At 42.3% G+C, this 25,519-nt stretch overlaps 1 protein-coding gene across 4 annotated transcripts in view; it reads left to right on the forward strand.

Moving 5' to 3' along the window:
- ANTXR1 (ANTXR cell adhesion molecule 1) overlaps nucleotides 1–25,519 on the forward strand; it is an 80,206-nt gene that overhangs the window by 11,880 nt on the left and 42,807 nt on the right. For 2 of the 4 annotated variants that reach the window (XM_042886742.1, XM_042886743.1), the window contains exons 6-12: nucleotides 862–941; nucleotides 1,332–1,400; nucleotides 2,173–2,253; nucleotides 7,148–7,208; nucleotides 8,739–8,837; nucleotides 19,260–19,329; nucleotides 19,912–19,990. In XM_042886742.1, the coding sequence (XP_042742676.1) occupies nucleotides 862–941; nucleotides 1,332–1,400; nucleotides 2,173–2,253; nucleotides 7,148–7,208; nucleotides 8,739–8,837; nucleotides 19,260–19,329; nucleotides 19,912–19,990 (539 nt within the window). Of the gene's footprint in view, nucleotides 1–861; nucleotides 942–1,331; nucleotides 1,401–2,172; nucleotides 2,254–7,147; nucleotides 7,209–8,738; nucleotides 8,838–19,259; nucleotides 19,330–19,911; nucleotides 19,991–22,210; nucleotides 22,346–22,584; nucleotides 23,417–25,519 lie in introns of those variants that run through there. The other 2 variants (XM_042886744.1, XM_042886745.1) reach the window with 2 other exon arrangements.

Here is a 25,519-nt window from a genome sequence, read left to right on the forward strand (position 1 = left end):
TTTGCATGGCCATTCATGAATGCAACAAAGCTTCGGGACTGAGCTGTAAAATCCAACTGCAGCAGAAGGGAACAAATACCTACAGTAAATATACTGGGGATTGATAATGTTTTTACATGCTTGTATTACATTGCATGTAAACAGTGCCACACAAAAACAGGTTGAAGAAGCAGTGTACAACTGGGTCCTCAAGCCAATGTTGGCCCATCTACTTTTGCTTTACGAGTGCTGTGCCATCAGCTTTCCATAACAGTGTGCAAGTTTTACCTACAGAGCTCCTACAGACCTGTAATAAGTCTGCTGCCAGAGATATGATTGAATTCTATTTGTCTGCTCCTGAAAATTAATATGAACTTGTAAAACCTGGGTTATAATCAATTCCAGGAGAAGACAGCAGTGTTTAATCATGATGCTGAAATATGTCACATAGAGAGACTGAAGAATATAGCTCGTTTTCCTACGAAATCTATTTATATCCTAATTCAGTTTTTCATCACAAGCTGAAACTCTACATTTCTTGAATTTACAGCATTAATAAAATCAGGAATTAATAGCTTGGAACACTTTGCTTAATTTTTCTTGCTGCCTAATCTACTGGTCTGAAATACTGAACTAGTTATGAGAGAATTTCTGTTAAAAATCATTGGCACCTGAAAGGAGTATGGTCTAAAACTGGTGTTGTAGGCAGGTGCCCAAATGGAAAGATTGTGCAGAAATTCATGTCTTCTGAAAACTGGTTGGCTGAAGGGAATAAGGGCATGGGATTAATGCTAACCATTTTCAGTTTAGCAGCTCATTAGTAAGATGTTTTCTATGTTAATTTTACTCAAAACATGGGACTAAAGAACTCCGTGTATTTAGGTTACAGAACTGCAAGTGTCATCATTGCACTGACAGATGGAGAACTCCATGAAGACCTGTTTTTCTACTCTGAGAGGGAGGTAAGTCTTGTACATTTTTAGCCAGGGAGAGAGCAAAATGTTTAGTTCTGTTGCTTCAAAGGCAAAATATAGGATAAATCTTTTATCCCAGGGAAGAAAACTTTAATTGAATCCTATAATAGAATCGTAGAATGGCTTGAGATGCTAGGAACCTCAAAGGTCATCGACTTCCAATCTCCCTGCTATGGGCAGCATTGCCAACCTTTGTGTTCTTCAGACATGAATCTTAGAGATAAACATTAACAGCAGCAGTATTTCTGACTCATTAAAACGGAGTCAATTCATATGTTCATAGAAAACAAGTTGTTTTAAACACCTTCCAGTTAAAAAAAAGTTTGGAGGTAGAAATAATCATTTGTGTTCACATCGTTTCTCTTCTCCTTATTCCAGGCCAATCGGTCAAGAGAGCTGGGAGCAACAGTATATTGTGTTGGTGTGAAAGACTTCAATGAAACCCAGGTAAACAAGTGCTCATTGTGTCTGCTGGGGTATTTGGTAAAGCCATTTGGGACAGGCACAAAATCCAGACTTTCTTTCTCTTTCCTCACTCTGACTGCTTGACAGTCTGAAGTGTCTACCTGAAGCACGTTGTCGTGATGCTGATTTTAAGCCCCTTTTGCCTTCACCTCCTTCTGTAGAGAAGTATTCCTCTGCTCATGTGCCACAATGATTGTTGTGGAAAAGCAGGGAAAAGGCAGAGGATTATCAAATCCATCTGGTGTAAGCTGTAGATAGAAAGTTGTGTGGACTTTGCTTTTTAACGTGTAGTTCTGTGAAAGAAAAATGTTTAAAAAAAAAAAAAAAGAATTATATGGCAATATCTCATTTTTGTGGGACAAAAATAATCACCTTCGTTAGTGACTCTAATATTTTACTGTCTTTTCCAATTAACTCAACAGAAAGACTTCTAAATTTCATGAAATTTAGAAATTCACTGTGTCCATGAATTATATTTCACATGTAACATGAACTACAAGTGGTCCAATCTCTGTCCTCACAGGAAAGGCAATCCATTAACAATCTATGCACAGCACTATGCAAGTGAACAAGTCTTAGAATCATAGAATCACAAGTTGGAAACGACCTACAAGATCATCTAGTCCAACCATCTCCTCATCACCATTGCCACCAATAGCACTAAAAAGTCTTAAGAACTCTTCATGTGCTGCCTGATGACTAATTGATCTCATTCTTTGCATTTCTGTTTTATTTACTTGCACCGTGCTGTCAGCTGGCAAGAATTGCTGACAGTAAAGATCATGTCTTTCCTGTGAATGATGGTTTTGAAGCCCTGCAGGGAATTATTGACTCCGTAAGTATTTTTAATCATTTATTTGCATGTATATGTGTTAGAATTTGTTACCTGATAGTTAAAGATTTAGTCTTCTTATGTTCACAAGGATCCGCTGCCTATTAGTAAATCAAATGCTGTGTCCAAAGAAATCTTAATTGGTGATAATATTGCTACTTCAAGATTGAGTTTTTATAAGCAGTTTGAAACAGAGGAAGCATTGAGCCCAGCCTTCCAGTAGCTAAAGGGAGCCTACAAATGGGAGAGGAGTCAACTCTTTCCAAGTGTAGATAATGGCAGGACAAGGGGGAATAGTTTTAAGTTGAGGGAGGGAAGATTTAGGTTGGATACCAGGGGGAAGTTCTTTACAGAGAGAGTGGTGAGATGCTAGAACAGCTGCCCAGAGAGGTTGTGGATGTCCCCTCCATCCCAGGAGGTTCAAGGCCAGGCTGGATGGGGCCCCGGGCAGCCTGGGCTGGTGTTAAATGTGGAGGTTGGTGGCCCTGCATGCAGCAGGGGGGTTTTGGAGCTTGAGGTCCCTTCCAACCCAAGCCATTCTGTGATTCTATGAATCTTCACATGTTTTGCTCCTTAATATGACATACCAGGTTTAATTTACAATGCACTTTGGGACAATCTGTAAAATGGTGGCCACGAAGTCAGTCAGCAGAGATATGGGCACACTCTATATGGGAGATTAGAGCACTTTTTGGTCTCTGTATTCCAGTTTGATTGGCATATTTTCTGTCCTGATAGGTGGATGAGGCACTGCTTACCTGCACAGAATGAGGGAAAAGATCTTGCTCTCTGTGCAAAATCCTGAAAACTCTCCTTTCTACACTTGGCCTCCCAATGTGTTTTATTTTTTCCCCAGACTCATGTTTCCCAATTCAGATTGATCAACTGCTGGCATTTCCTGTAGGGCCTGGGCAAAGCGTGTAAGAGCTGGTGCACACAAATGACTGGAGGGTGAGCAGTTCACGGGCAAAGAGAGAGGCAGCCTGGATTGTCTCCTTTCCTATTCCTTGTGTACAAGTCATGCAAATAGCTCTGTGGTCTCTACTGGCAAAGAGTAGAGCCTCATAAGACATCTCTATTTCTAGTTCTTAAGATGCTAATTGGCCTTATTCTTTCTTACTTATGACCAGGGCCTCCCTTGCCTGAGCAGGAAAAGCAAGACCTTAGTTTTTCTTTTGTTTTGCTCATAATCATTCTAATTGTATTGCTTCCCACAGCTACAAAGTAAGATGGGAAGTCCTTTTAGGGACATGCATTTTGTTCATTTTGGTGCAGACTTTCTTAGTTGATATAACACAGATGGAATCTATAATTTTCCACTTGAATCTGGGTAGGGCAGGTTCACCAGGGGGGTCTCATATTTCTGTGTTTACAGCAGTTACACACCATTCTGAACATTTAGTACCATACAAAAAACCTGCTCTCACAGCACAGGCAGTTTTCCCTAGTTCTTTTGCATGCAGATGGAATCCCTTGTGTATTGGCTTTCCAGACACTGTCCAAGCATGGGGCTATGGCCTCAATCAGGTGTTGCATCTATTTTTAAAAAAAGCAAGAAAACAATAAAAAAGCTCTATTTTACTTCCCAGACCTGCATTCCCCTTGCAGCTCTTTTTAATGAATTCCAGAAGCAGTCCTGACTCCTTTTCAGTTGTGCTCAAGATAGAGGTAGACTTCAGCTGATGGGTGCAAGATTTTTCATCCCTGGAAAGGAGGATCAGAAGAAGTAATTACACAGCAGTGAGTCTGATTCCTGCTGACAGTGTGGTAGCATTGCCATCTTATAAGGCAGATAGTGCCTTGCGTTGAAGTTATTGCAATAGGCTGTGTAAAAAGGAGGTCTGTGAAAGGAATGGCAAAAAGGAAATTAATCACTGTAGAAAAATAAAGAGACTGTAGATTCTTGTTCTAGCCAGAAAACAAGCTGCCTTACTATTCTGTGCCTGGAGAATACCTCATTCTTAGTGTAAACATAGTATTAATGCTCAAAGGTGTATGGGAACTGCTGAATCGTGGCCTGAACCTCTGATTGATCACCTGGGGTGAGACTGAGTCAGCCTGGGAGCACAGGTGAAGGCAATTCAGCTGTGCTGCTGGATAGGGTGGAGCCTGGCTGCACCTCTCCTGGACTCATTTAAGAGCTGGCTACCAGTGGGGAAGGATCTCTGCTGGAGATCTGCTCTGCTGGAATTTCAAAAGCAAGCCCAGGGCATCGGTAAGCAGCCTATCTTTTCTGCTTTGGTGTAATAACTGTGTAGCCAGGCTCTCTGGTATGCCTCATAACTTAACATTTTGTACGTTCATTGATTATACAATAGGAAAGCCCTTTCCTATTGAAAGAGCCATGAGATTTGGAAACCATGGACTTCTTTCAACTCTCATGTAAATGCTGGCATAGCAAGGATGCTTAGCCGTGTGAGAAAGGGATTGGTTAAGCTACTAGGTACTGGCTGATGTAATGGGAAGGTAATATAAAATAAATCTGGGAGAGATTAGTGCTTGAAATTGCTTTTGAGACGTGTAGACTCGAGTTTGCTCTGGTCTGCAGTGATTTGATATGAACTGCTCTGTCTTTCTGCTGAGGCAGCCCAACTCTTTCCTCCTCCCCCTCGTCCCAGGGAGCAAATCTTCCCTCACCTTTTGCATGTGCAGAGGCCGTGGGCTTTGAGGTCTCTCCAAGAGGGCGGGAGCTGGGAGGGGTAGTGCTTGAGACTGGCCCTCTGCTGGGTATGCATCTGCTGAGCAGAGCTGTTGGGGGTGGTGGGTTTGCACATGTCTCGGAACACCCTGCCCTTGCTTTCCAGCCAGCTCGTGGGAGCCAGCAAGTCTTCAGTGAGCGGCTGCGAGGAGTCCTGCTCTGTGCTGTTAACGCAGGACTGTATCCCACTGCCTGAGCACCACCAGGCTATTTGGACTGTGCTTAAATGAACTGAAACATAAGTCTTAAAAGGAGAGCTGTAGGCGTTCAGTATGCTGTGGGTTTTGGTCCTTTCTCTCCTGTAAGTTCCAATGTGATTTTTTTTATTAAGCAAATGAATTACTTTTTTTTTTTTCTCTCACTGAGACAGTCACCGCTACAACTTGTTTTCCCCCTGTTTAATGCTGGGATTTTTTTTGAGTTCATTAGGAGTGAGGGAAGAACCTGGTAGTGAAAGCAGGCACCTGATTGCTGTAAATGGAGAAAAAAGCTGAAGACACTCCAGAATTTTTCATTTTCCTTTGTACTGTGTTTTTTTGTTTGTTTGTTTCTTTCTTATGAGAAAATTCTACGGATCATAACTTGTCAATTGAAAGCAAACAGAGTAAGTCTTAGAAGGAAAACCAGGAACTCAACTTCATCTTCTGCTCAGTGTCTTTGATGGAAGTGCTGCAGGCAGTGAAACATGAGGCAGCGTGAAGTCAGGACAGGGTCTGGTCGTTGCTTTCTTTTGAGCATGGAACATTTTTGGGAACTTAATGTGAATGCATCATAGACCAAGTATGAGAAACGATACTTTTCTGCACTCATCCTGAGCTGGCTGTTCACATGTCACCTGCAAATATATATATACTGTGTACAGGAGTTAGGGAGAGAGAATGAGAGTTGTGTGAAGGAAAGATGAAAGTCATTGTTGGTAGGTGGATGGTTGGACTAGATGGTCTTGGAGGTCTTTTCCAACCTTGATGGTTCTAGGATTCTATGATTTCACTGAGTGCATGCATATGTGATTGGACAGAAAACACTTCAGAAACAGGTGACTGTTTTGTAGTTGACAATAGATCTTGTTATTTGACAGTCCAACAGAGCTCATTAATGAGCACTTAGCTGCGAACTGGGTCATTCATGCTAATGATGGATAGTTAGCTATGTGTGGGTACTTTGGAAGAATGTCCTTAGGGTCTTTCTTTTTGTTGTTATTATTGTTGTGTTTTCCATTCCTTTCATATTCTTATGCTTTTCTGCTCAGCTCTCAGCTGTTGACTTTCTCTTTCTTTTTTCCCTCCTAACAGTTCCTGTGTAATCTTGTTCCTGCAAATCTTTCTCCTCACTTGTCAGGCTGCCAGCGGCTCAGACAGTTCTGCTTCCCTCCGACCCTTGGTATCCTGTCAGTCTCTACCAGCCTTTCTTCTGAGTAACTCAGACTTTTGTGTTAAAGTTTAAAGAAATGATAACCATAGCTTCATGTAATTAAATATTCGAGGCAGGGAGCCGTGATTGCAGATAGAAAATAAAAATACAGCAGATCATCTCTTACAGAATTTATTGTGCTGGTTGCTTCTTCTTTCCTTACAGATGTTTCAGTTTAACACTGGGAAAATAACTTTCATGTTGGATTTGAGTCATGATGCTTGGCTGACATTTGCTTGCCTCTCAGAGCTGACCTAAATTTTGATCAGCATTGCATCATTTAGGGGCTGCTCAGCCCAGCCCTGGACACCCACCACTCTTGGTCACTGCTGCTGCTTTCACAGGGGCTCATAAATGCTGTCACAGGTTTGCTGTCTGTGTGCAGCAAAGAATTGGAGTCTTCAGAGGAGAGGGGAGGCTGCTCTCTGCAAAAAACAGCCTGAGAAATTCTAACATAGCATGGGAATAAATTGAATACAAATCTAGTGTGGTCTTCCTGACTTGCAGGTAGTCTGCCAAGGGTGATGCTGAAGTATTTATGTAAATCACTGCCTGTTAAGTGGTTGAAGGCAGTGCCAACCCTTATGAAAAAATACTGCTTCACTGAAGTTTCTTGCCAACTTAATCAGAATGGGAATGAGCCCTTTTTAAATCAGGAAAAATTATTCTGTATCTTCATTTTGCAGTGTTAAGCATTTAGATGACAAGTGCTTTCTCAAGCTTTTGTATTTGTGTATCTCCAGAAGAACAATTCAGACATTTCATGACATTTATTTTTCTGTCTTTTAGATTTTGAAGAAATCCTGTATCGAAATTCTGGCTGCAGAGCCTTCCAGTATATGTGCAGGAGGTAAGTGTAAATGGAGGTGCAATCTGTTGACTCATACCACTCCCTCTTTGTGTGGTGGTTCTAATAACATTGTGCTATGGACACTGTGGCTTTAAAGTCCTGGCAAACATTTCTACGTTCTGTAGAACCCCCAGCTATTTTGGAAGAAAGCTTGAGAACCATTTTAGCATCTTCAATCTCCCGTGAGCTCCATGTTTTATATAGGGTTTTGTAACTGTTTGTTGAATGAGTTTTGCAGAGTAGGATGAGACTGTGATGCATTCTCTTTCTTTTTACATTCTCAAATTGGTAGGGCAAGTAATAAAGCCAACTGCCAATGCCTCTTTGTTTTCACTTTCGTTGCAGCTGCTGTCACAAGAGAAGCAGTGATAAGCTTGAAAAATACCAACAAATTGCTTACATGCTCAATTGAAGGTCTAACCTCTGTGTTTGGACAAATACTCTATTAATAATGTTCCAACTGCTAATTGTGACAATTAGGACTTTGAGATTAATGAAAGTGACACTTTCATTGTGTCTCCCTCTCAAATGAGAGTTAGGTCCAGTGGGAGTCTTTTGGAGATAAATTTGGCAGGTATATCTCTGATATCTCATGTTTTCTTGATTTTTTTTTTTTTTTTTTTGTGCATATTCTCGAAGACCAGTGGCAGTTTGGTTTGGGTTTTTTTTTTTTTTTTTGGATGGAGAGAGCAAGGGTTCTGCTAACCTAGGCAACTCTTGCACTGCAGACCAGCCCCAGACACTTCGCAGCAACACATCTGTCTGAAATGCTGGTTTCCAAATGGCATGGTTTTGCATCACAATAGAAATGTAGTGTGCGTGCTGGATCTGTTTGCTTCAGTCCCAAGCAGAGACAGGATCTCCATGGTTAATCTGACATCATTGATGCACTATTCTTTGACTGTACGTGAACTCTCATTCCCCAGCAGTTGAGGCTTCTGCGATTTCTCTTAAGTATTCATCAGCCCCCGCACAGCTCTTTTCCCTCGTTCTTCCCAAATGCTCTTGGACGACACATAATGGGCCTGTCAGGCAGCTTCCCTGGCTAGATGTGGTGGGATGATTTGCAACTTGGCTGTAAATGAGTGGGATCTGGAAGAGAGCCCAGATTCCAGAGCAAATCTGCCTTTTTTTTTTTTTTTTTGACAAGTACAGTGTATGAGTCCTTAAGGGAGATGAAAGAAGATGGGGACTGTAATGTGCAAGGAGGAAATTCTGAGTCTGCAAATGTCCATTCCTTGTTGTCTCTTGGGATTTTAAAACTAGGGTGGTTATTTCTGATGCACTGTGATTCCTCCTGTGTTGTCAGAAGAAACATTTTGTGTTTGTCATTCACCAAAAGTAACATCAGCCTTTGAAGGTCCCTCCTAGATAGCAGCAGGAACTGTGGGGGTTGGTTCCCTCCCTGTGGGGGGTGCAGAGGGTGAGCCCCTGGCTCTGCTGCCAGAACATGACAGACATCGCTTGTCCAAGTGACGATTCTTTGCCTCCCTATGGATCAGTAATCTGCTGTTTGTTTTTTTTCTACAGAGTCATTTCAGGTTGTTGTGAGAGGAAATGGATTTCGACATGCTCGTAACGTCGACAGAGTACTCTGCAGCTTCAGGATCAATGACACAGTCACTCTCAGTAAGCTGTTTTGATTCCTTATATATATATTTTTTCCCTGAGTTTGCACTAGCAGGCATTTGCCTGGGAAGCATTGGATTTTTCAAATACTTTGGCTGCGATGGCAATCATTAGGGGATGAAGAGCTATCAAATTGCAGAAGGGAAAGCCAGTCTCAGCACATGGCCCCATCGGGGTGGGAGGAAGGCAGGTAGGAACTGCTCAGCTTGGATTCATGGACAAAGGTAATAGCACAGAATCATGGAATCATTAAGGTTGGAATAGCCCAGCTCCTGGGAAGTAGTGTTTGCTGACAGAAAAAATGACAGGCACGTTAAAGCCTGAGTGCCTATTGTTTTTGTGATGGGTACTGAGGACCACTTAATTCGAGGAATTAATGATCCTATTGCTCTCATCTTGCATGCTTGTAAATCCACATAGGATGTCAGACTGCATGTTTCATATCTCATATCACCAGTAACAGTAGAATTTATTTTGCCTAACGTGGGATCTAGTCAGATAGTGTTTTGAAGGTAGTCCTGATTCTTTGTAAATAAAATAAAGCAGCTTTATTTTATATTAAGAAATGCATGGGTGTGTAGAAAGGGAGTTAGAAGAGCTACAAAACCACTCAGCATAGCAAAAGTCTCTAAACTTTCACATTTAGGAGAGCCCAGCTCCCTGCTGTGGTTTGACATGGCCTTCTTTTAAGTCCTGAGCCTTCTTCAGACCAGATATCCTTTTGAGAGACTTGTCCTGCTTCTGAGCTCTAAATGAAGACTGATTGGGTATTTCAGTGTGCAGTATTTCGATTTTAGCACAACCTGGGGCAGTATGTGCAACCTGAGTGACAGGGGATAAGGGTTGCATTTGGTTTATTAAATTATGCTTTTACTTTTGTTGTGATTGCACTGAATCATTTGCAATACGGCTGAAACATGGTATTTTTTTCTTAGAATGCAACTTTTGCTCCATCCTAACATCCTGAACAATCAAAATTATGCTTCATGTTGTTAGTTGTGTTGTTTTTTCTTTTTAACTCAAATCTGTGACTGAGAAACCTGAGGGCTGTAGGTGATCTCTTAGGAAAAAGATTGTTTATCCTGCTGGTGAAATGAAAGGACTGTTCTTGCTGTTTATTGCAGTCAGTAAAGAGGGTTCATTTGCTAAAGGCTTCAGAGGAGGACAGCAAGCAGGTGGTACCTATGAAACTGCACCTCCTAGGAATTAAAGGGATTTGGGTCAATATGGTCCAAATCTTTCTGTGGCTTGCATTAACTAATGTCACAGTTTGTGGATGAGCTAAGAATAAAATGCAGTTATCAGCACTGTAACTGTAGGCATTAACTTCAAGATCACCTTTCAAAACATTTCACTGAGTCAGAAGAAGATTAAGAGCCACGCTGTCTCATTATAATAATCTGGCACAGCATCTCAAATTTGAAAGCTGTAATGTGAGCACAGAATGTGATATGACTAGCAGATAAAATTAGAGCAAGAACATTTGCTAAATCCTGAGATGAATTTCTGGCTGTAAAATGTGCAGTGGTACAGCTGGCAGTCTCAACAATATTGCCTTCAGCCCATTGACCTCAGATCTCCCAATGAACTTTTTTGGGGTGTGCTTTACAATGGCTTAGCATTACTGGGGAATCTGTTTTCAGTACAGTTGGACTGATAAACAACCACAGGAGGAGATTAAGCAGCATGTGAAGGAAAGCAAACGGCAGATGTGAGCTCTGGGGAAAATGTGCTTTCTGGAGCAGGGATGAAGATGATGCTAAAAATAATAATAAAATAAGTGGGACAGCAATCTTTGGGAGACTTTTTCCCTTCCCTAGCTACCTATCCAGCACCCAGTTGAGTTCAGTAAGAAATGTTTGGGGAGCATCCTTGCTTAAAGGGACCTGGGGATTCTGGTGGGTACCAAGTGGAATATAAGTCAACAGTGAGGCACTATAGCAATAGAAAGCAAATCAGGTTCTGGGTTGCATCTGCAGGGGCATTGCTAACGTAGATAGAGGTGTGGTCATCCAATTCTGCTCCATTCTATTCTGCTTGCTGCATTCAGTGCTCCCACAGATCAAAAAAGCTGCAGGCAGCCTGGAGCGGGTCCAAAGGAAGGCCAAGAAGTTGATCCAAGGGCTGGAGAATCCACCTTGCATGGAAATATTGAAAGAATTAGATGTCTTTGCCTTGGAGAAGAGGGGACCCTACCACAGTTTTCCAGTACTTGAAGGGCAGCTACAAGGACAACAGAAGCTCCTTATTTGCAAGAACAAACATGGAGAAGACAACAGAGAATGAATGGGCACTTCATCTTCATTGGGATAGGTTCTTTCTTTGCTTAAGAAAGACACTTTTTCACAGCAAGATCAATCAACCACTGATACAGCATCCCCAGGGATGTGGTGGAATCCCAGTCTTGGTTTTTACCGTATAATTTGAGAGAGTGCTAGATAATCTCACCTAGGCTCCCTTTTCCCATGTAAGGTTGTAGCTGACAATCTTTCAAGGTCTTTTCCAGTCTGGGAAGATTGTAAGAAAAGACTGAAAGAAGAAAGCTCAGAGTCTAATGGTCTGAAATATGTGGGTCTTGGCCTTTTTAATTGGAAGTTTTAGAATATGCAGTAGGCAAACTGTTCTTATCCCACAGCTTACTTCTCTTCCTCCTGGTTTATGGGCTCCTCCAGTAGCTAGAGATTTGGTGCAGATCTCCTTTTTCAGTGGTCATCCTTCTTTTCTCTCCTGTGTAAAGCCTGTTCAGCACTCTATTTGCTGCTCTGCATTTTCTCTTGTCTATAGCTTGAAAGTTCCCTCTTTACTTGAGGCTACACTGGCTGTGACCTGCCATCTGTGCTGCATCCCAATAGCTTCAGAGCTCAGCTTTCTGGCTCTCATGCAAGACATTCATTCCTGGAAACACACTAAAGTCTTCATAGAGCTGAGAATGTCATCCATCAGCTTTTCTCTATTCAGTGTGTCCCATCCATGGAGACACAAAAACATCTAGTGTTGCCAATGGGAGGAACTGCTTTTGAGGGTTACTTCACTCCCAAACGCTGTGACCTGGTGCTGGTGGGGGTCAGGAAAAGACTCCTTCCTCCTCCTTTTTTTGTGTGTGTGTGTGTGTGTGTGTGCTGTCTCTGTACTGAATAATTTTCTATAGTGTCCATCATCATCATTTCACAATAGCTTTCAGGAAACATCAACTTCTTTTGTTGCAACCCATAGGCTTTTTCCTTGAGGCTGTTGTCTTATGTCTACAAAATGGCCATGGAAAAATAAGGTTGAGGGCCAAATACATCCCCCACCCCTCTGACCTGGTGTATTCATTGTGTCCTGAATCAGTGCATAGGTGAGAAGTAAATTTATTCTCCTTGGCACCACACCAGGACTTCTCTGTTCATTCTGCAGAATCCTGGAGTGCTTGGTGCAGTGACCTGGAAGCAGGAGGCCAAAAACTCCATTTCTGAGTTCAAGCTGTTCCCAGATTGAAGGAATCCAGCAGTTTCTGATGAGTGCTCCCAGATCCACGTCTCTCCAGGCAGCAGTCTGCACTTTAAGCTTTAAGTTTAAGCTGCTCTGTGTGGGAATATATCTCAAAGCTTTTGCTTTGCTGTAGCCCGCAGCTCCAGCTGGTATTCTCCCTTGCCCACTTAGATGCAAACAGTTTAACATCAGCGTTAACTCAGAGGGAGTTTTATGGAAACCTTATGGAGAGCAGATGGTTCAGCTGTTTTTGTTTGCTTGAAACTTCTTGGGCTCTGATTGTATCAGGGAGGGAGGTATTTTTAAAGATAACACTAAGCCAGAAGTTCCTGAAACCTTAAATTATCCCTGATGAGATGTAGACCAGCACAGCTAGGACTTGCTGAGGTTAAGGGCATGAGCTAATAGATTTTTATTGGGATTGCTGGCAGAGAAAAGTGGCAGGTGAAGAGAGCATTGGCTCATAATGTTCATAGCCATGGGATAGAAAAAAATAATTAAAAAAGGAACAGCTGTAGAAACGATAAAGAATATTTGGCTGCACAGAGCTGTAATCAGATGCATGTTCAACAGCAGAGTTTTTTCTGCCAGCAGCAGGACCTAGGAGAATTGGTTTCAGACTGTGCAGAGTTAAAACTAATTATCCAGTGCAGTGACTTATGATTGTCTGTGGTGCTAAAATGTCTTTGTCTGCCCAGATTGTGCAGGATCCAGCAAAGATAGCTCTGGGCATGGAGGCAAGCTCTGTCCTAGGCAATTTAAAACTCAATGGAGGGATGAAAGATTGGTGAGGAAACAGCACGCACCACAGCAGAGATAGGAGCAAACCTCTTGCATTCTAGTGAATGCTGTGGATACTTGGCCAAAACTGATTCTTTCAGATAAGACTGTGTTTTTCAGCACTTGGTAACAGAAGCAAGGAAAAAGAGGCAAAGATGGTGAGAGCATGGCTTCCTCAGCTGTCATCAGAGTGGTCTATACAGGGAGCTGTGTCCCCAGGCTGCCAAGCAAATGCCTTCTAAAGACAGTCATCTGCTTTTGAAGCAGATTGCTAATTATACCTTTTCTTTCCTCTTTATTTTTCTGGCAGCACAGTACTTTTTCTTGCGATACCTTCCATACTTTCTCTTATCTTGTCCATTCGCAGAACAGGAAAGTTCTGCTCTGTGCTTTTATTTCAATCTCTGAGTTCCCTGATGTCATGGCACTTTAAACCTCCATGAAATGTTTGCTCTTTTTTTTTTTTCTAGTGGATTTTCCCTCTTTTCATTACAGTAGTAATTAACATCTCCCACTGAACAAACTCCATCAAGATATTCTGAGGATGTGACCTTTGTGAAGGACACAAGCTATGCCTGTATTTCCCCTAGAAGGAATAGATGTGTTTCTTGGGTGAAAACATACACCAAGGTGAGCTAGGCATCCTCTTTTGAAGGCTGGATCAACTCATTACTTCATTAAAAAATTAGGCACAGAATGGCCTGGATTGGAAGGGACCTCAAAGATCATCCAGTTCCAACCTGTCTGCCATGGAAAGGATTGCCAACCACTAAATCAGGTACCAGATCAGGTTGCCCAGGAGCCCATCTAATCTGACCTTGAATACCTCCAGGGATGGAGCATCCATGTGAATGAATGAAAATAGGAGAAAAAGTTTTGCTTCCCTCACATGCTTTCCTAGCCTCTAACAAATTGATGTGTGGGTACTTTGCTGCATGTGAAGAGTTGTGATGGGCCTTATGGTAACTTCTCCAGGGGCTTGAAGTTGGGCAAGGCATGCAACTGAAGGGACTGCTTGTGGTAGTGACCCTTTCATACTAGAGCACATGCTGCTCTCAGAGCTGCCAGTTGTGAGCATGAGCAAATTAACAGCGGAGTGCCTGCCAAGTTCTGTTAGCAGCTTTTGGGCTATGTGTGCTGGGTGAACAGAGCTATAAGCATAGCAGATGAGCACAACAGAGACAAAGGAACCCATCAGAAAAAGAAAAAAATTTCCTTCCAGATCCCTTTTCTCCATCTAGAGATGATTACGAATGTGATATCACTGCTATGTGCTTATCTCTCTCTTCCCCCCCATCCTCTGTACTCAGCTCTGGCTTTGGCATTCGAAGCTTGTGTGTCCCTACCCATAACAGAGCAATCATAGCATGATCTCAATGTGGTTTTCATTACAGCATTAACAAAACATTCTCTTTTTATTTATGGGCCTTCTCATAGGCCCTTCAGTGTTCCAATGTCTTTCTGCATTCCTGCCTCCCCACAAAGTGGATCTGAAGTAAAAACTTCGCTTGTGGAGTTGTCACAAGGAGTGGCATAAGAAGAGTCAGCCAGGATGAACTGAGATTGGGCTTTGGTAGTTGGTGCAGTGAATAATAGAAGTATTTTGAGTTTCCAGAGGAACAGTGGAAGTGCTCAGGGCTACCTATGTCATAGAATCCTAGGATCTTGGAGGCTGGAAACGACCTCTAAGATCAGCTAGTCCAACCATCCACCTACCATCAATATTGCCTACTAAACCATATCCTTAAGTACCACATCGAACCTTTTCTTGAACATCTCCAGGGACAGTGATTCCACCACTTCCCTGGGCAGGCTGCTCCAAAGGTTGGTCTCAGGTGGACTGAAGACAAAAAGGAGGACAACCTCCTTAGCATAGACGTTCGTCGGGGAATCTATGAGAGCAGCCAGATTCCCCTGATTTGTGTGTATTAGATTAACAGAAACCAGTGTCATCTTTCCTGCAGATGCAGAAGACTAGATCAGAGCATTTGGAGATGCACTTCAATCAAACACAAATCACAAATACTCCTTTATTTGACAAGGGTAATAACAGAAGGAAATTGTTGGCTTGTGATGCGTGGAAAGTTTGTCAAACAGCTTTTGCAGCCTTTCCTGAACTAAAATATTGCAGACATTGCAAGCCTGACAGTCAGCATTGATACTGTTGAGATGGCAATCTGAAAACATTCATGCTTTCTCTAAGAGATCTTTGCAGTCATTTTTCAGTCTGCTCATTAGTTTTTGGATGAGCCATTAACCAAAGAAAAGGCTGTTTTAATTTCAGCATGTTTATATGGCAGAAATACTATCTTTCTTTGTCACCTTTGGGGTTTTATTCCTCTGGTTTAGTTTTGCTCTTCTGTGTTAAAATATCATGCATATATTGAAGCTGTTATTATTATAGTTGGGAAGTACTCCAAGTCCTGGCTTGCCAAAAGGCTACACCCTGCTAATGGCAAAAGAAACTACACACTAATGCTAGGACTAATAGATTTTACAGGCTACAGATAGCTGTTAAAAGGTATAGGAATGCTGGATAGTGAATTACGGGAATTTGAGCAGTAGAAAGTACCTTGTTGAAACAGTACCTTTGTTGAAATCTATAGAAAGCGCGTATTTTGGGGAGATGTTTGACCCTTCTGTTTCTGCACACAGCTGTGAAGTGATTATTAATTTTAGCTACCCATTCATTTATGTTGTGAGTCCTATGGACTTCTTTTACAGTGAGAACCTTATTTTGCTTGATGAGGTGATCGGGGTGGATAGGTAAGGCATTCCTTTCTGTAGGTGGACTTTCTCAAAGGCGAAGTGTTGCAACACATCCTGAGGTTCTGCCCATAACTGATATCTGCGATGCATTTCTATGAATCTGGCAAAAGAGTCTAGATGACTTTTGCAGGGCTGCAAGGCCAGCTAGCGGCCGAGCCGAGAAGGGAAATTGCTTTCTGTGCAGCAAAATCAGTAACATGGAGCGGCCCCTGCTTTCCCAGCTCCTCCACCAGCATCATCAGCTGACGGGATTCCAAACCACAAGTTCAGCTTTGGCATGAGATCTGGAGCTTGGGAGCATTCAGCATTTGGGCCCATCTCTTACTGCACAGGAATACAGCAAGCTTTTATGCAGCATGCAAAAGAAAAAAAAAAAGCATCCTGTCAAATATGTCCTGCAGATAGAGGCACGATTGCGGATGAGAAATGTTGTTTTGTTTGGTTTCTCAATGTAAGTTTTCCAGGAAGGAGTTGGATGGACAGAGTTTTGCAAAATGAACGGATCCTCTTTTGTTTAGAGCTAAGAAATAGTCACTCATTTTTGTGGTGAAACACAAGCATTCTCCAAACAAAATAATCTCTCTCTGTGGCAAACCCTGCCAGCCATGAGGCTGATGCACTTTCTAGAGAGGCATAGATATAATGCAAGTTAGGGGATGGAAAGGGAGAGAAACAGAAACAAAAAGCTGAGGAATTCCAGTGCAAAATTAAACCAGATCTCGTTTTAGTGAGTGCTGGCATGGAGCATTCCTTGACCTTGGATGCTGGTGTTAGCAAAGGAGAAAACAAGACATTGGTCTTCATTCTCTGTGTGTGCACTGAGACAATGTAATAAACTTACGGGAGTTAATTATACCTTCATAGATGAGGGTGAAAAGACCACCAGAGTGCCAGAGGGTGCTGTGCTCACCACCCATGTGCATCCTCCATGCTTGGGCAAAGTCAGTGGTAAATGCTACTGCTTTGCTTGGCTACTCTGTGGCAAAACTGAGTGCCTGCATAGGATCTCCCCATGAATCGAGTGCTATGCTGTAGGTTATGTGAAGTGTGAGCATCACAGTGTGCTTTAAATACCTGTTGTCTGTCAGGCTCTCAGAGAGAAAGTTGCCTTGTCGGTGTGGGATTGCAAAGGAAAACCCCATGCTAAAAACATCTGCTCTTAATGCTTAGTGTAGTGGAAATGTTAGTACGTGTTCTTGCAGCAAGGCTGTGGGAAAGCAGGAGTAATATATGGTACTTTTCAGGCCAAGAGCAGGAGCAGGGATCGAGAGGGATCACAGAAGCTTGAAGGCTGCTCTCAGTAGCCGAGTCATGATATAGAAGTGAAGCCTATTTGTACAAACTGTATAGCTGGCTGTGATGTTTCATTTTCAGCTGTTTGCCTGTGTGTCAACAGCCCTTAAAAAAGCAATACTGTGGGCAATGCAAAAAATTGAAGTGTGTGCGTATAGGCATGGGATTTGCTAGAAGCTGGAAACATAAGGAAAACTTCAGTGAAAGCTACAGTTTTTCACTACCATTTTATTCTTTGGAGTGTAGAAAGTGAACATTCCCTCACCTGCTCTAGGAAATCATATTTTATTTTGCTGTCAAAGTCAAGAAATAGACCACTATGAAGTAGGGATTATAATATGCAATAGGACTTACTATTACTACTACTGATATTGTTTGTTTCTGCAATTCTGCATTCTGCACCGAGGGGACAAACTCTTGCAGCCTCCATCTTGCCTCTCCTACATGCTTCGTTCACTGCAGTAAAATGTGCTGCGTAGCCCTGCTTCTGAGCGAGACCTGTTGAGCTCTATCCATCAAGAATGGAGCCAGTGTTGTCAGGGTTAGAGTTATGATTAGGGTTATAATTAGGGTAGTTTTAACATTGGGGTTGTCTGAGCATTGATGTTGGAGTTAGCATTAGGGTTACTGTGCTCCACTGCTACTGTCCATGTGAATAAATCTCCTAGCAGCCAAGATTGAACAGGGCTCACAGCTGATGCTTCTTTCAAGCAGATACCGCATTCTCTTTGGTTTTTGTCTCTTTGTGGCTTTTCCTCTTTCCATTGGCACCTTAAATGGAATTATAGCTCATAAACAAAAGACCAAGCAAAATAGACCGGTTCAACTATTTGTTAGATTGCTAAACAACTTGGCTAAACTCTCATTTTTGCTCCTTTCCATCCTATTTGTCAACGGTGCCAGTTAGGCACTGAACACTGTTTCTGATCTTCCTTCTGTGTTGCCTATGTTAATGCTCCCTGGGAAGATAAGTGAGTGCACTGTATGGTTGTGAAGTTGTTTTTCTTGGTTGTAGACCCTGGTTTTGTACTTCAAACAGGAAGGCAAGATGGTGATATATTATTCTCCTGTTTAACATGGTGCCATGGAAAGGACTCCTTCATCTTGCAGTGTATAAAGATGAGATTATGATTTGAATTTATGATAGGGATTTAAATCTGTCAGGGTTTCAAACAAAATTAAAAATTTAAGAGGAGATTTTTAGGACATCTGACAATATTTGCTAACTGCTCTCATTTAATATATATGTAATCATATCTAGAGAAGACTTTAGAGATGGTTCTAACTACAGCTGGAAGAAAGCTTCTCAATGCAGTGACACACTTCTGGAAGCTGCTGATTCATCAGAATTAAACTGTTCTGTAGGAATGTGTGGTTTCCAGCCAAAAGTAAAAGAAACCAGCCTGTCTGACTGGCTTTCTGCCAACCTGCCTGATGTCTGGTCAGCTGGCAAATGGACCGGGAAGTTCCTTAGGATCCCCATCTCTCTGGTGACTGGGGAGATAGTACAAAGTTCTAAGTGTAGAAAAGAGCATTGTCTGATGTTCATCTTTCCAAGGCAAACTCCAGTTGTTATTTTTTTTTCACTCTGATTTAGAAGCTGTAGAAGAGGCAAGAAGGTTTAATTTATGTTCAGACAATTCTGCCTTGAAGTTGTGAGATTTTCCATAACATACAGTTTTCTTCACCCAGCTGTTTCCAGTCATAATTTATTGTACTGGACCTGTTGGTCCTTACTGGTCTCTTCCAACCTGAAATATTATGTGATTCTACATCCAGGCCTCCTATACAGGGAGGATGTGATGATTTGCTCTGTACATTCAGAAAGCTTTGGGTCTTCAGTTCTGTTGTGAGTCAGATGTGGGGCGTGGGGGACTTCAGCAGCGCCAGTGGCTGCAGGAATGGGGAGGATGTTGCCTACAGAATGGGGATGGCAGACAGTGCTGGGCTTCTGATGCTTTGTGCCCTGCTGCGGGACATCACAAGTGAGGAAAAACAGTATTTATACATATATTTATATATATATTTATAACTAAGCTGTCTTTAGGTATTGTGTTACTGATCTGGTAATAAGCCTTTGTATCTGTCTTGTTTTTTTTTTTTACCCAGATGAGAAGCCTTTTGTTGTGGAAGATACCTATTTACTCTGCCCAGCACCTGTACTACGAGAAGTTGGCATGTATGTTTTTCCTATATACTCTAATACTTTCTTTGCCTATGAGAAAATGACAGACTGCCTCATCTCTGTATACTCCGTTGTTCTTAGGTGCAGCTAGTTCTAACATCGTCTTTTATGTTTCACCTTTGAGGAACTCATAGCTTCTAGAACATAATTTTTTAGGTTAAAGCAGGGCATTGTTTGCTGTCATTGGTTGGAGTTTATCAGGTGTGGCATATCTGAGTACAAAAACTGGCTATGGTGTATTTGCATTGCTAGTGTCAATAGATTTAGATGCACTCTTTGAAACTATCTCAACTCAGGGTGGTTTATTAATTGTTGTGTGACAAGACTTTTGTCCCCTGTGTGGGATTTCCATGAAAAGGACTTCCGTGCATCAACAGACATTTCTCTCTTTTTCATATAAGCACAGAGAGGGAGAGTCAGTAGGAGAATCAGTTATCCTCTCAATGACAGAAAAACATTCCTACCTCAAATGGGAAAAGTTTTGCTGCTGATCCTATAGTCCAAGTTCCAGAGGATGTTGTCTAGAAGAGGATTGTGGACAGACAGCTCTGACTTATTTATTTGGTGTTTTTTCAGGGAGGCAGCTCTTCAAGTTAGTATGAATGATGGTCTAAGCTTCATCTCCAGCTCTGTCATCATCTCCAGCACACATTGTGTAAGTTCTCATTCACCAACTTGAAATGATTCCGTAGGATGGTGGCATTTAACAACAGACGTGTTTGGTACACTGATATTAGTGCTCCCGATTTAGTCACCCTGATGTGTGAAGGTATTGTTTAATTCTTTTCGAGGTGAGCCTGTGAACACAGAGATGCAGCGTTTTCTGTGCCATAACACAGCAAAGCTCTTGTGCCTTCAGTAATCGTCTTGGCCCTTATATCGGCATGCACAGATCAGATTAGAACTAGCATCCCAGGTCTGGAGATGTCTATGCCTACTTGTCCAGTGGACAGTGATTAAGAGGCATTTCTTGCGGCTTTTTCTGCCAGTCTGCACCTACAGTGATGCTGCCAATGGTGACACAACACACAGGAGTTGTTAACTGCACTCTTATTCTGGAGGCCAGTATGTACTTTGATGACAAAACCTTTCTGTTGCAACATTTAAATAATTTAGAAAATGTTAAGATGGAGCCAGGAGTTGGACTCAATGATCCTTATGGGTCCTTTCATACCTGAAGCCCAGATACAGATACTTAAAGAGCAGGGCAGATGGAGTGTAAGCATCTGTATCTAATAGGCTTTTTTTTTTAATCACTGCAGATATGAAAACAAGCTAAAATTTTTTGCTAAGAAAGTTGGTCCAGTTTCTCATTACTTTAATGTTAAAATGATATTTTACTAGTAGAGGTCTTGACCTTTATTTAATATTTAAGTCTCCTAGGAACAAGACTGCAAAATAAATATCAGTTTTATCAAACAGTGAATGCTCTAAGAGAAAGAAAACATTTTCCATCTGAGGCAAATAGGTCACTTCTTGGCAAGGAACACAGGATCAAGGCCTTTGCCTTGAATGCATCACTGCGTTGGTGGTGTAATTCAGCAAGCCTTGATTCCTGCGACTGCCAGAGGACTCAGTGCTCTTGTGCTCACGTTGTGTCTTCCAATGCCAACTGTTGGAAATGGGATACTGGGAATTTTTGCCTTGTGCAGCACAATCATTTTTGTGAGGTTTCCAAGGCAAAAAGTGCTTTTTTTTCCTAATTACACCACCTTCATATACAAATAGTGATCATGTGGCAAACATAATGTTCTTGAGCATTTGTCCCTTTTAAGAAATGACAGTTTTGTGTCTCTTGAATACAGCAATACACATTCCTCTCTAGCAGAAACTCACTCTCTTTGGGAACAGACAGCTTTAGCTTGCACCCATACTGCCTAACTGAAGTCATTATTTGCATTTTTTCCACTTGAGGTGTAAAATCTGCTACAGCTTTTCAGTGTGGAGAAAATGAGAGCAGGTCTGGAATGAAGGCATATGTAATGACTGATTTAATCTCCTTCCTGCTCTGCTGAGAAAGAATGAAAGACATTCTGTTTTCCAGCACTAAGTGACACCACTTGTCAAGACTCTCAGCATCACGTTAGACCTCACTGGTGAATACTGCTGGGGGCTTGGGGTTTTTCTGTTGCTTTTCTTATTCTAAAGGAGACATAGGTACAGCTGAAGCAGCCTCACAGCTTCTACGTGTTCTTTTGAATCTGAGCATACAAACCTGCAGATGGAATCCACTTGCCTGTATTGCACATGGCCATTGTGCTTCATGGAACCTCTTTCTTTCCACAGCTTTCTAATTCCTGAGATACGTCAGACTTCATGGTTTGCAGCCACGTGAATGCAAGGGATGCCTTAAATTCAACTGATCAGGCTCTGTTTTAGTCTTCCTTTGGCTCAATTGCTTGTGCTTTCCTGTATCAGAGCACAGGCATGGCAGTATACACTTTTATACCCCATTTCCACACATCTCAAAAAATTACTCATTCAGGTTCCTAAAATAAAATTGCCACAAGCGCTTAAATTCTGTTTTTTAGGTGAGTATTCAGCCTGTCCTGGTTAACCAGGTTAGCCCAGAAGAATTGGTCTGTTTTGTTGAATGCCAGTCTTTCTCCCACCCTCACGTCAGCTCCTCAGGAATAATGCATTTGTTCTGGTTTATTATTGTATGGGGACTGCTGAATCACAGCCTGAACCTCTGATTGATCACCTGAGGCAAGCACTGAGTCAGCCTGGGAGCACAGGTGAAGGCAATTCATCTGTGTTGCTGGAAGGGTGGAGCCTGGCTGCACCTCTCCTAGACCCATTTAAGAGCTCTCTTCCTGGCTATTCTGCTGAATATCTTCTTTGTCCAGCGAAGTCTGTTCTGTGTGCTTTGCAGGTGCATGAAGTGTTCTTGGTCACTGCTCTGAGGGTCCTTGTGCTGTGTGCTAATAGAAGCCAAAAGCATCTGGTGATTGAATGAAGCTATCAGTGGCTGCAGGAAGTGCTTCAGAAACAATTGGTCAGGCTTTGATGTGACATTACAGTGCATAAATGCTGTATTTCCATACAGTGTGAAGGACTGAGTTGTTCTTGTTCTGTTTTCTCACACCTTTTAAGATCAGAATTTTTTTTACTGCACTTAGGAAAGAGACACTGAGTTGGAAAGTAAAGGTTGATGTCATTTCCAGTCCCAGTCCGTAAGCTGACAGCTTAAAGTGATGCTCCAGGTGTTCTCACATGGTTGCACACTTTCTATCTTTTATCTTTCAGACCAGAATATTCTCATTGGATGGCATATAATCAATGGTGAGAGGTCCAAAATAGTTCTCCTGTTGGCATCAGTGGACCTTACATATAGACTATAGCTTACTCTCTGCTGAACAGATCAACCCCCATCTTGCTGCACCAAGGCATAGAGCCTGGGATACAATGGGAGCCAAGCATCTTCAGTCCACCAATGGGAATTATAATGTATATGTGTCTGTTTCTCAGCACACCATCTTGGAATTTCGTATGCAAACTTGCCCTGCATCAGACTTCAGTGCTGAGTGTTGCTTTCATGTGTTTGTGTGCTGCACTGAGCAAATAATGGAATTGAGAAACCCTTAAAAAGGGATTTGCTCCTCAATTCAGGAGTTTTCTGAAGAACTGAAAGAGGGAGAAAGTATTAGATACTGCTTTCGTAATGGGTACACACCCAGATGTGCACAGAGCAGGCTGCACACCAAGCACTGTCAGGAGATGTGCAACAGAGGAAGTAATTAACGAGGCAGCGTTCACAGGCAGGAAGTCAGTCCTACTCCACTGCTGCCAAGTTCTTCAGCGCAGAGAGCTCATCTCGGAGAGAAGCCAGGATGAGAATTAAAATAAGCCTTTGTTCATTTTCTAAAAGGCTCTCAGAAGAGCAAAAGCCACTAATGACCTCTTGCACTAGCAGCTCTCAAAACTGGAAGGGAGGTGAAAAGTGCAGGGCTGGAGTGCCCATGTAAAGTGAATCTCCTAAGCTGTTCCAATGCTTCAGCTAGAAGAGCAATCCCCTGTACCACCTAGTGAGAAACACGTGGTGCTTCTCTGCAAAGAGAAATAATGAATCACAGAATCGTTTGAATAGGAAGGAACCTCTGAAGGTCATCTAGGCCAGCTCCCCTGCAATGAACAGAACACCTACAGTAAGATCACGGTGCTCAGAGCCCCATCCAGCCTGACCCTGTGTGTCTCCTTGTCATCCATTCTCCATCGAATGGAGGCACCACACCTGGGGTGCAGAAACATTTCTGCTGCAGGATTTTAATCAACCAGTGACCAGAAGTTGTTGTTTGCCATGTGTATGCAGTTCACAATGGATGTCTTCTCGCGTCACACTCAGTTTCTTCAGGAGGAGAGCTAGGTAATCGTGCTTGTAAAAAGGAGTCTTTCAGGTGAAGAGTTATTCGTTGGGCCAGGGTATTCTGGGGGGAGAGATTGCGTTTGGGAGGCCTGTGCAATGCCTAAACTGGGCTTACTCCTGTCCAGTGCTAGTAGATATCAACCTTGCCTTTCCTGAAAGGCTGGTGTTGCAAACCTGCACCCACTGTTCTGGGAAGGAATGGTCTCTGATCTCACGTTTCCTATTGCAAGGATAGATGAAACATTGAAGCAAACTGGAAAAAAGAATTGGATCTTATCATTTCAGTGGGTGTTGCTTTTGACAAAAGGATATGAGTACTGACACACCTTTCTCTATCTTTGTATTCCATTTTTTTCTTGTTTTTCTGTGGCTGTCTGAAAGGGACTGGAGGAATTTGTATGTTTAGTTAAACAACAGTGGATGGATTTTGTCTTTAAATATGGAGAATGAGAAGGTCAGAAATTCAAGAGAGGACTGCAGGCCTGTAGTAAAATCTGATGACTCCCTGCAGTGAGGGTTTTTTTATTCAGAAGAAATGTGATACAGTGCTAACACAGAGTTTTCTCAATTGTGACTTTGTTCTGGGCTGCACAGTTAAGGCTCTGCCAGTTATCACTGTTCCTGAGTCTGCAGGCAATTAAAGTGCATTTACTATTGTATCAATAGAGGCTTTATGAAACTGCAGAGCAAATTTAATGAGCCCTTTCCTAGGCCCTTGACCTGTGTGTTATTAGTTGAGGTATTGCTCTGTGGGAACTCCAGGGCACATGTTTTCAGGTCTGTTTCTGAAGTAAATTATTCTTAGTTGTTTTGTGCTGCAAATATAGTAGGCAGTGAATGGTTTTACCTCTCAGGTCACTCTAAGATTTAAATCTGCAGGAATTGTTTCATTCTAATATTGTTGCATGGGCTGTTTTATAATACCCTTAAGTGAGACAAGGCATTTTACAAGAGCACGCTCCTAAGATTTGGAAAATAGGACTTCCGAAAGAGACCAATACTTTGGGAGTGGAGGAGGAATCACAGATTGGACATTTGGAAAAGCCCTTCTCCACAGGGCTTCTCTCAAGTTCTTCTCTCATCTGTATTCATATCTGGGATTGCCATCACTCAAGTGCGAACTTTGCCCTTGGTCCTGTAGAACCTCAGTAATTTCTTTTGGGCCCCTTCTCAGGCTTGTCCAGGCCCCTTTAGATGGCATCCTTTCCTTCCAGGCTATGAATGTGATTCCAATTTAAATGAAATTTCAGCAGGAAGCTTCTCTCATATATCTTGTTGTGTGGGTTCAGGCCATGCTGGTGTTTGCTTAACCTTGCTGAAGTCACGGCAGGCTGCCTGTGGCAGCCCATGAGGAACATCACTGGTTAACCCTCGGGGAGTGGTATGTAAGAGTGTTACCTTGAGAAGCTGCTGCTTAGATTTCATGTATTTTTTCTTTTTTTAGTGAAGTTGCTTAAGTGCTACAAATCTCAGACGCAGAAACAGGGCATTCCAGAGCTGTAGCATGCTGTTTTCCTTCCTTTCCTGCCTTGCAAAGAAGTAAACCCAAACAGAGCCATAAATGGCTGTTGTTATGACAAAATGTAATTCCACAGAATTTTGTCTATTATTCCAGTTAGTATTTGCCTCCCAAAATGAATTTAGCATTCTTCTATTGAGGGCTGCCTTCAGGCACAAATGGAAACCAGAATAACTGCTTACGTTTTAACCTCGAAGACTTTGCTTTTTAGCTCCGAGTGTCGAGGGACAAGAGAGGGCTTTCTCAGAATAGGAGCTCCTCAGTCAAAATGGGAAGACCTCCAACTGGGTAGATGCCCA

Source organism: Lagopus leucura, unplaced genomic scaffold, assembly GCF_019238085.1.
Source record: "Lagopus leucura isolate 7727_CA_CO unplaced genomic scaffold, USGS_WTPT01 Super-Scaffold_100062, whole genome shotgun sequence".
NCBI classification, from domain to species: Eukaryota; Metazoa; Chordata; class Aves; order Galliformes; family Phasianidae; genus Lagopus; species Lagopus leucura.